Source organism: Myxine glutinosa, chromosome 3, assembly GCF_964187855.1.
Source record: "Myxine glutinosa chromosome 3, kmMyxGlut1.1, whole genome shotgun sequence".
Classification (NCBI taxonomy): domain Eukaryota; kingdom Metazoa; phylum Chordata; class Myxini; order Myxiniformes; family Myxinidae; genus Myxine; species Myxine glutinosa.
In genome coordinates this window covers 119,049,620-119,065,072 of record NC_136263.1, presented here as the reverse complement: position 1 = coordinate 119,065,072, position 15,453 = coordinate 119,049,620, and the positions used below count along the sequence as shown (strand labels likewise).

General features: G+C 43.8%; 1 protein-coding gene across 2 annotated transcripts in view; it reads right to left on the bottom strand.

Moving 5' to 3' along the window:
* Positions 1-517: 517 nt before the first annotated feature.
* LOC137423245 (calumenin) overlaps positions 518-15,453 on the bottom strand; it is a 47,025-nt gene continuing 32,089 nt past the window's right edge. For both annotated transcript variants that reach the window (XM_068110170.2, XM_068110171.2), the window contains exons 5-7: positions 6,626-6,686; positions 5,186-5,385; positions 518-1,474 (exon numbers count right to left, since the gene is read on the bottom strand). In XM_068110170.2, coding sequence (XP_067966271.1) covers positions 1,370-1,474; positions 5,186-5,385; positions 6,626-6,686 — 366 coding nt within the window. In that variant the 3' untranslated portion in view covers positions 518-1,369. The remainder of the gene's footprint in view (positions 1,475-5,185; positions 5,386-6,625; positions 6,687-15,453) is intronic.

Below are 15,453 nucleotides of genomic sequence, written 5' to 3'. Positions count from 1 at the left end.
CGTCTGTCCGTGATAAGTTATTGCGATAACGAAAACCTAACGGTTGAAGGGATCTTTGGGGAGGTGAGGGAGGTAGGGAGGCTTGGACAGAAATATGTCCAAAGTCCAAATCATTAACATTTCCAGAAAAAATGTACTTGAGTAAGCCCTGGCTGCACAAGGGTCTGTTGAAGGAACCATCAGGGCAGGAATTTGTCCATAACATCACACTGGCCTATTATTTTACAAAATATAATTGGGTGTTAACATCCACAAAATGTCAGTGACAATCATTTAGGCTTAATACCCTTTCCAAAAGAAGTTGGTCATTTTGTTGGTGCCAATGAAGCATCAAGGGGCCAACTTATAATTGGTCCAGACAGATGCAGAGTGGACAGATCAAAGGTGAGCAAGTACACAACCTCCATGCGATCTACCAATACCATTATTTAGTTTGTGTGTCAATGCATGTTAAAGGTATTTATTTATGTCATCAGTAGGAGGGGATGGGTGAGAGGGGGTAAGGTAAAAAAGTTAATTCTCCAAAAAGTTTTTTTTAATTGACAATTCACATAAAACCAAAGGACAGCTCATGTCATCTTTCTGGCATCTGTGCAAAAGTTGAGGGGACTTCATTAAATGGAAAAAAAGACTAATTGGCAAAAATTCTGACACACCTATTGAGCTTGGAAGATTAGCCAACCCTTCAGGCAGCTTGATTCATGAAATATACCAACACTATATTTCAATATACAAGGTGTACCATGATGGAGCATCTGCCAAGGACAAACCCCAAGAGATTACAGGATTTGCACAGCCTGTCTGGATGATAAATACATGCTTATGAGCAGTAACTTAGTCAACAAAGTCCACGGCTTTATCTCTGAAATTATTGCAAAACCTATTAAATCGATTCAGTGCATGGCCATTAACCGCTACACCCAACACTATCGAAGTGATCATTTGGCGCAATGTGGCACAAAGTATTACCAGCAGAAGTCGTCGGCATCGCATGGCACGATGCTTCCACAAACGCTCCGTCTAGTCACAATTTGTTCCATTTTATATACTGTGGAGAAAAAAAATACTGCACAATACACTCACTGCATTCAGAGTTTAAAACTACAGCCAAAAAATGTTGGGTAATACCGCATTTAGTGTGATATAAACAGTAGGAAAAAATAATCCATAGTTAATTATTAGAGACGATATTTCGATCTGACAACGCCGGATGGATGACAAAGTGCTGTGACAGGGCCACGCAAGTCCAGCCAAGTAGTGATGCTGGTGATGACGGCGCCAGCATATTGTGCCTGCGAGCAGGCCGAACGTTGGAGGAGAGGTATGGGGTCGGGGGAGGTGGTATTTTTACGGGAGTACCGAGCAATGCTCAAAATTCATCATGGCGAGCCAGAGCTTCACCGAAGTCGGTTGCTTGACTTCCCACAAACAGATCGTACTTGTCCACAATCTCATCCTTTGTCAGCTTGCCATCCTGGGGGGGTCAAAAAAAAAAAAAAAAGGAACAAATTAAAAACGCATGATCAATGGCATTAGACAAGTTCCATTGGATTTATTTGTATAAACTGATTTTACCTGACATTTATGAAAGAAAAGAACGCATATCCGGCCTATCAGTGGGATAGAAAACAAACTGGTTCAGCCTGGCAGACGTAAGTGCTCCACCAAGTGACATTATAATTACCCTCGCCAGAGGAGAGTGTATTGCATTCGAGTCCCTTTGTCTGTCTGTTTGTCCGCACAGAATAAATATGATTTTCTCTGCAACTGTTGGTCCGATTGACAGGAAATTTTCACCATAGATGCAATTTCACCACCTGTAGAATTTTTTAAATGATAATTATGACATCATAGGTCATGTGGTCACGCCATATTGGAAAAACTGAAAAACTTTGCAACTCTATATCTCCGAAAGCACTGCATAGAAAAACAAGACCAAAAGTCTAACAGCGGCGTCGCCGGGCTTGGAAAATATTATAAACCACAAACACATACGATTAGCTTTTTAAACAGTCGCTAATGCTGTTCATCTATCTATAATTCCAGTAATCTCTGTGTGAATGTCTGTGTGTCTGTGTGTTTGTCTGTGACCGCTGTTTCTCGACAACTACCGGTCCGATATACTTGAAACTTGCCAGGTATATTGCTGGGGACCCGAGGATGTGCCTTTTCAAGGTTTGAAATTAATCGGACAAGTAGTTACCGAGCTATGTCCAAAAAACGATTCAACCAATCAGAGAGCAGCGAGCTATCACGTGTGCCGAACGTGCCGAACAGACTCTGCCTCGGACGGCACATTTGAGAGCGTATTCATTTACTGTATTTCACGTTGGCAAACTATTTCGGTGCTTAGTTGGCGTTAAACTATGTTTTAAAACTAATTAAAACTAATTTGCGATTCTTTCGCTTTCCTGCGCGTTTGTGCACGCTATGGCGATTTCTTTACCAAACTCCGCAAGCCGTTCGCTTTGGACCAAACCATTTCATGTAAATAGAGGGGGGGGGGGATTGTCACCGTACTCGCAAGCCGTTCGCTTTGGACCAAACCATTTCATGTAAATAGAGGGGGGGGATTGTCACCGTACTCGCAAGCCGTTCGCTTTGGACCAAACCATTTCATGTAAATAGAGGGGGGGGGATTGTCACCGTACTCGCAAGCCGTTCGCTTTGGCTTTGCGAATGGACCAAACCATTTCATGTAAATAGAGGGGGGGGGGATATAATTTTAGATATATATATATAGTACGGGCATGCCCTAGTCTATCTATAATTCCAGTAATCTCTGTGTGTCTGTGTGTCTGTGACCGCTGTTTCTCGACAACCACGGGTCCGATATACTTGAAACTTGCCAGATATATTGCTGGGGACCTGAGGATGTGCCTTTTCAAGGTTTCATATTAATCGGAGAAGTAGTTACCGAGCTATGTCCAAAAAACGATTCAACCAATCAGAGAGCAGCGAGCTATCACGTGTGCCGAACGTGGCGAACAGACTCTGCCTCGGACGGCACATTTGAGAGCGTATTCATTTATTTCACGTTGGCAAACTATGTTGGCGTTAAACTATGTTTTAAAACTAATTAAAACTAATTTGCGATTCATCGTAACTGCGATATGCGACCTTCCGGACAGTCAAATGAGGACGTCACTTCCGGACTTACGGATAGTCATAGTGACGACGTACTGATGCTGAACGTGGCGAGCAGACGCTGCCTCGGACGGCACATTTGAGAGCGTATTCATTTATTTGACGTTGCAATCTGTGTTGATTGTTGTAAGGTACGATCGATTGTAGTACACGTTTATAATAACTCTGCCGATACAGGCCCGATTAACTGCAGCGCCATCCGAGCTGCGGCGTCGGGACGATACATTCATTGTACGGTCACATCACGCACTTACGGGCACGCCCATGCATGCATGGGCGAAGACATTTTTTTTTTTTTTTTTGGCAAGGAACGGGCACCCACGTACGGGCACGTCCTAGTAACATTAAACAACGACATTTGGAGGAATCCCGACATGCGTGAGGTGAGTTTCACTTGCAGAACTGAGCAAAGATCTCCTGTAATCTTTGCTCATTTACCAAGCAGCTAACTAGCACTTGCCAAGCCAGCTGTTCCTTAACGGTTTTGAATGGAGTGCTTGCTCGAATGCTTAAACCACTTGGCGATCTCTCCACAAGAAACTTGGTAAATGAACACACCTAATGTTCTTGAGACCCGACCATAGATCAACCGTAATCTATATACACCAAAGAGGAATGACCCTTTCTGCAGCTCCTGGAGTGAATCCGTTTGTCTGTCTGTGAGACATGGCTCATTCCTTACCTACAAGGAAATAAAAATGTCGGTCGGTGGAGTCAGCCGTCGTAATGACATCATAGATGTAATGACGTAACGGACATAAAACTGCCGCTACTTTAATGTGTAGAAGATGATATATTTTAACATCCAGTAAGTTTGCAGTCACTACAAATGGATTAGTGTTATGATTAGATTTACGATAATATTATCGTTATATTTCGAAAATGATATTACCATTAAAAAAAACCAAGGCCAATTCCTCACTTCTGCGATTATTAATATTAGTGCCGAACACCGCTAATCACCGATTCATGAACCATACACCGCTTCAATCGATCAACTTTGTTTTCCTGACATTGGGATTAAAGTGTTATGTTCATATTTACTATATTATTATTATTACGAAAATGATACTACTGAAACGATACACTACTGTTTTAAGAAACCTGGGCTTAATTTCTCCAAAGCGGTCTGAAAGTGAGGCATAACGCCTAAGGCCTATACATACCGTTTTGTTGGAAGAGACGTAACGCCGATGCTTTCGATATTTTATGGTCATTTTAACAATCGGTTTGTTTGTGTTTCACACTGAATGAAAAACGTAAAGTTAGAGCATGACGATTGTGATATATGACAGTTTCGATGATATGTTCGGCATGAACGGCATATAGATCAAAATGGCGGTGTGTGGAGAGTCAGCCGCCGTACCGCCGTAATGACATCAGACGTAAACACATTACCTTGTCATGTGACCACATCCTCAGCTCTGATTGGTATACGTTTGAGGGGACATACATACATACATACATAGACAGACAGACAAACACTGTTCGAGACGGCATAGCCCATCGCCCGATGGGTAAAAACCTGGGCTTAAAAAGTGGTAAAAAACAATAACAAAATGTCTGGGTGAGGGTCTGCAATCTTATGACTGCTCTTTCTTGTTCCTCATTGAATGAGGTCAGAATACAATCAATCATATTGGCAAATCCCCACAGGCAATGCCTCCCTTTGATAAGGGTGTTAAATCAGTGAACACTCGCCAACAAAAAAATAAACGGGCATAAAGGAAGTGGTCTATGTGCCTGCATCTTGGATAGGTTCCAAATTCACATGCCAACTACTGCAGGGGATGCGAAAGCAAATCGTCCAACTCATTCCATCCCATAAAGACCATTTTCCAGCACCTACTGTCTTCATCACAATGATGATAAACCAAAAACGACAATAAAACCAAAACACTCGGATGGTTTGGAAAGCAATATTAAAGTGGTCATAGGCGACCACACAAACTTAAATAGGCACTTCCTGTAGTCAAAATTGGATACATTTATCATTATCATTACAACACTGAGAAGTTTACTGAAAATTATACTCAACCTTATCTGTATCAGACTCAAAAAGCAGGTGCTTAGCCTCAGAATCAGCATGGTCATAATCTGAAGGCAGAATCCAGGCGGCGACCTCATCCCGATCCATTTTGCCATCTTTGTTTTTGTCCCTGAACTCTAAAAACTGCTGTCGCTCAGAGTTCAACCAATCTGGCTCTTCGTAGTCATCTTCTGGATTGTACATGTCACCTGTATGCACAAGTATTGGTCAGTTTGAATACCATCCAAGAAGAGAATGAAGCAATATAGTTGCCAATAATTGCGCACGCACGCACACACCACACACCACCAGAGCTTGGAGGTAATCATCACTCCCCAGTGTATTTTGGGTACCAGTGACATCACAACAATTGCACCACCTTTCTTACCACATTTCCCAAGGAGAACTTTCCTGCTCGCCATGGATGCCAATATATGGGGATTGTGCAAGCTCCAACCTTTTAAATGCTGAATATCAAGCAAGGAAGCAGCACGACATACCGTTTATGTCTATTGTATGACTGCTGGGGTTTGAACCACCTACCTCTCCCTGGAGGGACGGCTCGAGGGGTGGAGGTGCAGCTAGAATGGGTGGAGGTGCGGCTAGAAGGGGTGGAGGTGCATCTAGAAGGGATGGAGGGGCGGCTAGAAGGGGTGGAGGGGCGGCTAGAAGGAGCGGAGGCGCGGCCGGAGGGGCGGAGGCGCGGCTGAGGGGGTCTGACGCGCGGCTGATGGGTTGGACGCGCGGCTGATGGGTTGGACGCGCGGCTGATGGGTTGGACGCGCGGCTGATGGGTTGGACGCGCGGCTGATGGGTTGGACGCGCGGCTGGTGGGGCGGCTAGAAGGGGCGGAGGCGCGGCCGGAGGGGCGAAGGCGCGGCCGGAGGGGCGGAGGCACGGCCGGAGGGGCGGAGGCACGGCCGGAGGGTCGGATGGGCGGCTGGTGGGTTGGACGCGCGGCTGGTGGGTTGGACGCGTGGCTGGTGGGTTTGACGCGCGGGTCGAGAGGTGGAGGCGTGGCTGGAGGGGTGGAGGCGCGGCTAGAGGGGTGGAGGCGTGGCTGGAGGGGTGGAGGCGCGGCTAGAGGGGTGGAGGCGTGGCTGGAGGGGTGGAGGCGCGGCTAGAGGGGTGGAGGCACGGCTGAAGGAGTTGGAACACAGTTGTGTTACAAGCCTAAAACAACAAGACTACATGCAGAGGTGCAGAAAACATGGAAGAGAGAATTGGCTATATTTCAGAGGACAGCAGTACTACATTATTAAAATAACAAAGCACCAACCTGTGTGTTAGAATTGTCACGTGTTTAAAACCTCCACCTGTTGATGCATGTTATTCTTTGTAAACATCTTGCAATGGCAGCAGCTATCCCCACAGCCCGGCCCCCAACTCTACATTAGAGAAATAATAGGAAGATAATGCAAGTGGCACGTAATAGCAGCAATGACTCACCTATGTATTCTTCTACATCTATCTCACCATCACCATTTTTGTCAATATCTTCCATGGTTTCCTAGAATTCAGAAAAAGGTGTTAAACAATGCTACAGAAAAACAACCTGTTTGGTCTCAGCATACAACAACAACATGCATTTTAAAGGCCATTTCCCCTACTAGAGCGGGGGTTAGCCTTGCGGTCCCCATGACAATCTTCTCCATTTTGCCCTATTTTCTGCATCTCTCCTTGTTAACCCCCTTGCCCGCATTTCTTCTTCCACCATCTTTAGCCAAGTCTTTCTTGGTCTTCCCCGTCCTCTACTTCCTTCTACATTCATTTCCATCACTCTTCTCAACCAGTCACTTTCATCATTCCTCAACACATGACCAAACCATCTCAACCTGTTCCTCTTCACAGCATCAATCACAGGCTCGATTCCCATCATCTTTCGCAATTCATCATTTGTCTTCCCCTCTCAACGCTACTCCGCACATCCGTCGAACCATTCACATTTCCACCCTTTCCAACCTTCGTTGCTGCTCTACGTTCATTACCCATGTCTCGCTCCCATAAATCATAACACTTCTCACACATGCAGCATACACCTTTCCCTTCAGCTTCAACGACACTCCCCTCCCCGTCAGCACGCCACTCAGTTCCCGAAACTTCTTCCATGCACATCTCACCCGAGCAACCGTTGCCGAGTCTGATCCACCTTCTCCATTCAGCATGTCTCCGAGGGAGCAAAATGTTTTCACACCTTCCAGCTTCATGCCGTCTCCAAGATCCAACTCAACATTTCCTCCATCTGCAGCTCCCTCTGTGCACACCTTACATTTGAATGTAGCTGCCACACTGCTTAATGACCCTCTCAGACCACTACATTTTTGATGAACCCACTCAGCGCACATTGTACATTGAATGGAGTTCACTCCAACACCCTTCCTACACACCACAGGGCCACTTCCCAGTTCTTTCCACCTCACCACATGCTTTACCACTTGCCATCACCTTCGTCTTTCTGATATTCACCTTCAGACCTTTTGTCTCCATACATTCCTTCCACTTGTTCATCTTTTCCTTCAGTCCATCCATACTTTCCACAATCAACACCAGATCATCTGCATACAACTCCAAAAAATTATATGCACCTGAGGGCTGTGGCATCACAATGACGTCACACAGTGTTACAAATGCTGGACTGAGTTAACAGGCGCTCCTACTTGTTATGCGGTCCCACTTTTTGTGTTTCATGGACTATTTCGTGTGGTACTAAAGCTTATAAATTTGTTAATAAGCATTTCAATGAATTTTGTCATGCTATAAGGACCTTTATTAAGCTAAAATACAGCATTTTATTGTAGCTGATAGAATATAATATTCGTTGCTGTACTCGCACTCGTATAACGCATTGTAGCTCCCAGTCATAACCAACAGAATTAAACAACTTATCTTCACTGTTTTTTCTTAGATGATGTTAATGTGGTAAAGAAAAGGACACCCCACCACAGGTCGATATGGATTGGACAGCTTGTGTTATCTGTCAGAGAAGTACCCCAGAGCAGCTTAATTGTCCACAAAATCGCCAAAGCTGTGATGCTTTATCAGTTTACAAGGCATTCTTCGAAAATGTCGAGGAATTCAAAATCTTGGATGCACCACCTGTGCGCATTGAGTTCGGGACTGATGCAACACCGGAACAGTTCCTTACAAACAAAGCCTCTTGGCATCGTTCATGCCACCAGAAATTTAACAATGCTAAACTCGAGAGCAAGAGATAAAAAAACAACAGGTAAACAAGACATCAGACAACTACTCGCCAATCAATCAGGCAATCAGCACGGGATGTTTGCATTTTTTGTGACCAAACCTCGATAACCAAGCTTCACGAGTTTTCAACCTTCTCTGCAGATCAGTCATTGAGAGATATGGCATTTGAAATGCAAGACCAGCGAATGCTTTCAGTACTAGCCGGGAGCGATTTGATTGCCTTGGAAAGTAAGTATCACATGTCTTGTCTCACGCAATACAGACATCAGTACCGAACTCACCAACGGCAAATGAATACAGATACAAGCACAGACGTCCAACGAGCTAAAGCAAGAGCTTTTGCCGAGCTTGTATCACACATAGAAAGTTTGATTGAGGATGGAACATTTATTTTCAAGCTGGGTGACCTCCATCAATTGTTCCAGACCAGGGTTATTGAGCTTGGCTGTGATAGTTCAGTGAACAAGACACGATTCAAAACCAGGCTCCTCCATCATTTCATGGATATGGGTTTACAAGAACAGTCAGATGGTAAAAACATAATTCTTGTATTTCCAGAAGGTATGCGTGACATGCTTAAACAGACTTTAGAGGAAGACAACTATGAATCAGAAACTCTCCAGTTTGCCAAGGTTGCAAAAATGTGCAGGAAAGAATTTCTTGCGGAAGAGAGGTGTGCTTTTCTGGAAATTTGACTGAGTGCCAGAGGAACAGCTTGCCCAACACGACACTGCTTGTGGCGATGCTTCTGTATGGACCAAGGGTTGATGGATCAATCGAATATCCCCACGCATGTCTTTCCATAGCACAACTGTTACTTCATAACAGTAAGAAAAGAACTCCTTCCGCAGCCTCAAGTTGTCGATACAGTACTGACAAAGAGCCTCCGCCCCCGGTATATGTCGGTATGAAGATACACGCTGCTTCCAGACAAAGAACATTAGTGGAACACCTTGCCAATCTGGGTTTGAGCATTTCCTACAGTCGTGTGTTTAAAATAGAAAATCAGTTGGCCCTATCCGCATGTGAGCAATTTAAGATTGATGGCGTAGTGTGTCCACCAAACTTAAGAAACGGTTTATTCACAGTCGGGGCTCTCGACAATATTGACCACGATCCGTCGCCTACTACAGCCAAGGGGTCGTTTCATGGAACTGGTATTAGCATTACACAATTCCCAACCCTCGATTATCCTGGAATACCTAGACCAACAATTCTCATCGAGAAAGACCCAGACACCAAACCATATCTTCCAGACTCGTTTGCAATAGTACAGGCATTAAATGTAAACATGACATCCACATGAATCCCTGCAGTACAAAACGCCACACAATGGGCCACTGGGGGGAAGCGAAGTTCAAAGAAGATGAATGGGTGCAGCGTGCCATTACACTTCTCAAGAAGGATACCCTACAAAATTGCGATGCTTTATCTTGGGCGGCGTATCACGCATCCACTCAGCCCCCTCCGACAAACCCACCAGCTATTACCGCGCTTCTACCTCTGTTTGCTTCTACCTCTAGCCCAATCCCTGGTGTTGGGCTAGCGGCTAGGGTGCCGGCTTAGGATCCAAGGATCCTGGGTTCGAATCCCGGTCGATCGCTGAATTAACGCCAGGGGGGTTGACTCAGCCTGTCATCCTTCCGAGGTCGGCTAATTGAGTACCAGTTCACTGGTAATTCCCTGTTTGTCGTTAAAGGCGGCAAAAAGGGTTGGCGTCAGGAAGGGCATCCGGCCGTAAAACATTGCTTCAAATAGGGGACCGAAAAACAACAACAACCACGGTTCCCGAAAAAGGCCAACCCCCGCTTTGCGGGGAAAAATGGCCTCTAAAGGTGTTTTTTTTTTTTTTTTTTACCTCTATTTGCTGGGAAGGCCGACACTCCTTCTATGATTAAGCACAGAATGGATGTTTTAAAGTCTGCCACAGAATTCCTCAACCCGGGCCAAATCCCGGTTCTCGCCTGCGATTGTCCCATTTTTGCAAACGCTAAGTATATCCAGTGGAATTTTCCAGAAACCCATGGAGAAGACAAACTCATTATCATGTTTGGCGGGCTTCATATTTAAAAAGCTTTGTGGAACACTCTTGGGGACTTTTTAGCAGATAGTGGCTGGACTAACGCACTCACTGATTCTGGCATAGCAATGACTGGCAAGGCCGATTCATTTCTCAAAGCAGCCCACATAACAAGAACGAGACATGCTCACCAAGTGACTGCGTTGGTACTGTCAAAATTACAACGTGACGCATATGGGACTCATCTTAATTCCTCCGATGTAACAGATGACTTTAATAAATGGAAACGGCAAATGATAGAGAAAAGCCCAACCTTTCAGTTCTGGGATACTGTGCTTTGCACAGAACTCACTATCCTCATCTTCATTCGTGCTCATAGTGAGAACAATTTCGATCTGTATGTCGAGGCTTTGGAAGCGCTGATGTTTCTTTTCTTTGCTCTCGATCATTACAACTACTCTCGCTGGATTTCGGTACATATCCGAGATAAGCAGTCGCTGCCTGCTGCCATACGTGAAGATTTCACCAAGTGTTGGGTGGTTAATAAGACAAATCAGAGATTTTCTTCTCTGCCAATCGATCAGGTCCATGAGCAAGAAAATGCAAAGGTCTAGGGCGTCGGGGGGTGTAATAGGCCTAACAGAAAACCCGAATGCTCTTAGGCGGTGGATGATTTCCGGACCTGAGCAAGCTTGGCTGCTCAACGAATTTGAGAACACATATCCGTCGAGAACAAACCACGAAATCAATTACCACCATCACGAGGAGGGATTATTCACACAGGAGTTGTTCAAAAACCAGACCAACGAATTATTAAACGTTATAACAGAGTACAGCAACCCATTTATGGATGAATGCCCCGAGCTAATCGTGTTACACACACGAGACTGTGTGGATGAGTCTGTGGTAAACACAATTCGCAACATGGAACAGTTATGGGAGCTGCAGTACTACAAGTTTAGGAAGGAAGAACTTGACGAAAGATCGAAACTTATCCAAGACCCCATTAAGAAAAATAACTTGCCACTTTTCAAATCGCCGAAACGAACAGTAACTTCAAAAGCGAAACAAATTGCTGCCCTTCGCAATGATGTCAACTTATTTGGGCGTCTGTATATAGCAAACCAGCTAAGGGAAGGTGACCCAGGCCTCTTTTTGAGCCATGAAAATCAGCTCCATCCTCCATCACTGTCGGCATTTGGAAAACTTCGTACGGAACGAAGTCTGACCTGCTTGACTGTTTGGACAGCAGCGAACAGCCTAATCCACCAAACCACTGACGTCAAAATCCTTGATGGTGCAGCAATTGTCCATAGTTTGCCAACTTCATCTTCGTCCACTTTCAAGGATTATGCTGAAAGTGTATTCAAACCGTTCATGCGGCAAGAGTTAGACAAGGTCAGTCGGTTAGATCTGGTCTGGGATCGATATTTCTACCGCATAGTATCAAAGAGTCAACACGTGATGAGAGGCTCTGGAGTAAGAAAGAAGGTATCACCACAGACTAAAATGCCATCCAACTGGAAGGACTTCCTGCGAGATTCCAGAAACAAAGAAGAGCTTTTTGCCTTCTTATCCCAGGTCGTTGATGGGGTAGAGTGTCCTCCTGACAAGGAATTGTACATCAATGCAGGTATATTGGTTTGCTTTGACATAAATTATTTCCTAAACATATCTGAAAATTATATTCGATAACTTATGTTCCGTTTCTTTTTACTTTTCAGACCGCTCAGTAATATCCATCGGTAGCAGTGATCCAATGCCGGATTGTTCACACGAAGAAGCAGACACACGAATTGTAGTTCATGTACAGTCACGTGAAAAAGTAAGTACACCCAATGTAAAGTTTTGACTTTTTCCAACATATTTCAACATACAGTTATTTGATCTTCATTTCAACAATATTGATAGATAAAGGTGATATAATATAACAAATATCATGAAACATTTACATTTTGTAGTCCATTGTATAATTTAAATAAACATAAATGCAAATTTCGCATATGGAAAAAGTAAGTACACCCCTACATTTATCACTACTTCAAATACCTAAAATTAGAATCAGGTGCACCAGCTCAGGTGCAAATAATTAGAACATCGTTAGAGAGGATCTTGGAGGAACCTGTCTTATTTAAACCTCAGACATTTAGTGTGGTTTGCTCTTTGTTGTTGAAGTGTACGGCATCACCATGCCTAAATCAAAATAGCTCTCAGGCCTTCAGAAAGAAGGTTTTAGATGCCTACGGGTCTGGGAAGGGATTTAAAAAGATCTCCACACAATTTGAAATCAATCATTCGACTGTCCGGAAGATCATCTACAAGTGGAATAGATTCCAAACAACTGCCAACTTGTTCAGGCCAGGCCGCCCCAGCAAGTTCAGCCCGAGAGCAGACCGCAAGATGCTGAAAGAAGTCTCTAAGAACCCCAAAATATCATCACGGGACCTACAGGTAGCTCTTGCCACTGTTGATGTCAAAGTGCACGAGTCTACCATGAGAAAGAGGCTGCACAAATTTGATCTGCATGGGAGGTGTGCCAGGAGGAAACCTTTGCTGTCCAGAAAGAACATCAGGGCAAGACTAAAGTTTGCCAATGAACACCTCGGCAAAGATCAGCACTTCTGAAACAATATGCTCTGGACAGATGAGTCAAAGGTAGAGCTATTTGGCCACAGTACCAGAAGACATGTTTGGTGAAAACCAAAGACAGCATTTGACCACAAGAACCTGATACCAACTGTAAAGCATGGTGGTGGAAATATGGTTTGGGGCAGCTTTGCTGCATCAGGGCCTAGGCAGCTCACCATCATAGAATCCACGATGAATTCTTCATTGTACCAGAGGGTGCTTGAGGATAATGTGAGGCCATCTGTCGGAAAGTTGAATCTCAACTGAAGGTGGACCTTGCAACATGACAATGACCCTAAACATACCAGTAAATCCACCAAGGAATGGCTGAAAAGAAAGAAATGGAGGGTTCTGGAATGGCCAAGTCAAAGCCCAGATCTAAATCCCATTGAGATGTTGTGGGGGGGATTTGAAACGACCTGTGCATGCAAGAAACCCCTCAAACATCGCACAGCTGAAAGAATTCTGCATGGAGGAGTGGGCAAAAATTTATCCCAGTCGATGTCAGAGACTGGTAGACAGTTATAAGAAACGCCTACTCGAGGTTGTTTCTGCCAAAGGGGGCAATAGCACCTATTGGAGCCAAGGGTGTACTTACTTTTTCCACATGCGAAATTTGCATTTATGTTTATTTAAATTATACAATTGACTACAACATGTAAATGTTTCATGATATTTGTTATATTATATCACCTTTATCTATCAATATTGTTGAAATGAGGATCAAATAGCTGTATGTTGAAATATGTTGAAAAAGTCAAAACTTTACATGGGGTGTACTTACTTTTTCACGTGACTGTAGTTCACGCACTGAAAAATGGCTCCAACAGACTTCTTGTACACACTGTAGATACGGATGTCATTGTCATCCTCGTCAGTCAATTTTTCCAGTTGCTGGCACGTTATCCAGAAATGGATATATGGGTTGCATTCAAATGGGAAAAGCCTTCCGTTATTACCACATCAACACTATAGCCTAGTCAAAAAATCTGAAAATGTGCCTTTATAGAATGATTGAGGCATTTTTGAGTAAAAGCAAACAAACCACTTTTTCTGGGGTAGTTTTTCATGCTGAATATGAATCTGTTGTTTGCCAAGCCCCAAAATGCGTAATTAGGTCACTAATCAAGGTCAAAGGTCAATGAGTGCAAAATTCAATTTTTTTGAAAAAATGCTTTATTTTACATCCCCTATCTGTACATTTCAATTATTTTACAATATTTTGTCTAGTAAGGTTGCTAAAGCTTTTCAAAATCTTATTTTTAAAGGAAAACGTGAGGACACATCTATGCTCATTTGCCTTTATCTCTGTAAGGGGCGACAATTAGTTTTTGCGTAATTTGCTTGCAGTTTAACCTCTAAATGCACAATGGGGCAGAGTTTTTATGCTCCTATTGATGGTCTAGAGATAGATTTTATAAAGACAGAATCTAAATGTCACCGGTAAACAACATAGGTCAAAGGTCAATGAGTGCGAAAGTCTTGCAATGACGTAACAGTTACTTGCACTTGAAACCATCCCTTTCACTCAACAGTGAAAGTGGCTTCATCTTTCTGACCCCAATGCATTTGCCATGTTTGTCAAATCATTTCCATTCAGACAGAGCAGGGTGTTCTTCAATAGACCCTTAATGATGAAGAATGAATCTAATAGCCTAGCATAAGCCATCTAGTTCGTACCCTAGGCATCAGGCATTAAACATTTCAGGAGTACAGGTAAGGGTCTTTTTAAGATTGTTAAAAAATGAAATATAAAATCAAATGAAAGTAAAGGAATGCATTCTTCTTTGGTGAGATACATGTACATACAAATGTGTAATGTATGCTTGACATCTCACATCATAGGCAGGCCTACATACATGTACATTTACCTAACAGTAGTAAAAAGACAGGCAGGGCATGGGCATTGACGATGAGTGCCTAATGCATCTACCACTAATGAATTAGTGATATCGGTTAGATGTTTTGTCTTGAAGAAGCTTTACTTTGTGTCTTTGAGAATAAGATTAAAACCCGGGCCAACACTGCCTGCGCTTATTCGATCATTTAAGGGCTGTTGCAGTATATCATACAACGTTGTAGTTTTCATGGTCAGAACATGCGTGCCTGGTGCTTAGTTTGGTTTCTGTTTCTCCCCTCAGGCCAACCATGGAACCTATTGCCAGCCTCAAGCGACAGCGTGAGGATGTGTCGTTTGAACTTTGTATCATTTGTCAGGGAACTAGCCAGGTCAAAGATACGATTTTCAACCAGACAAACCAGGGTATTGCTGCCATCAGAGAGGCGACCGAGCTCCGATGCAAACTTAGACACTATGAATTTCGATCAGCCGTGGACAGGCTTTCGACTCTCTTTGCAGAGCCTCCAGAAAGTCTCCCCAAACTTAAATGGCATAAGCTATGTTACTCTGCATACACACACAAGG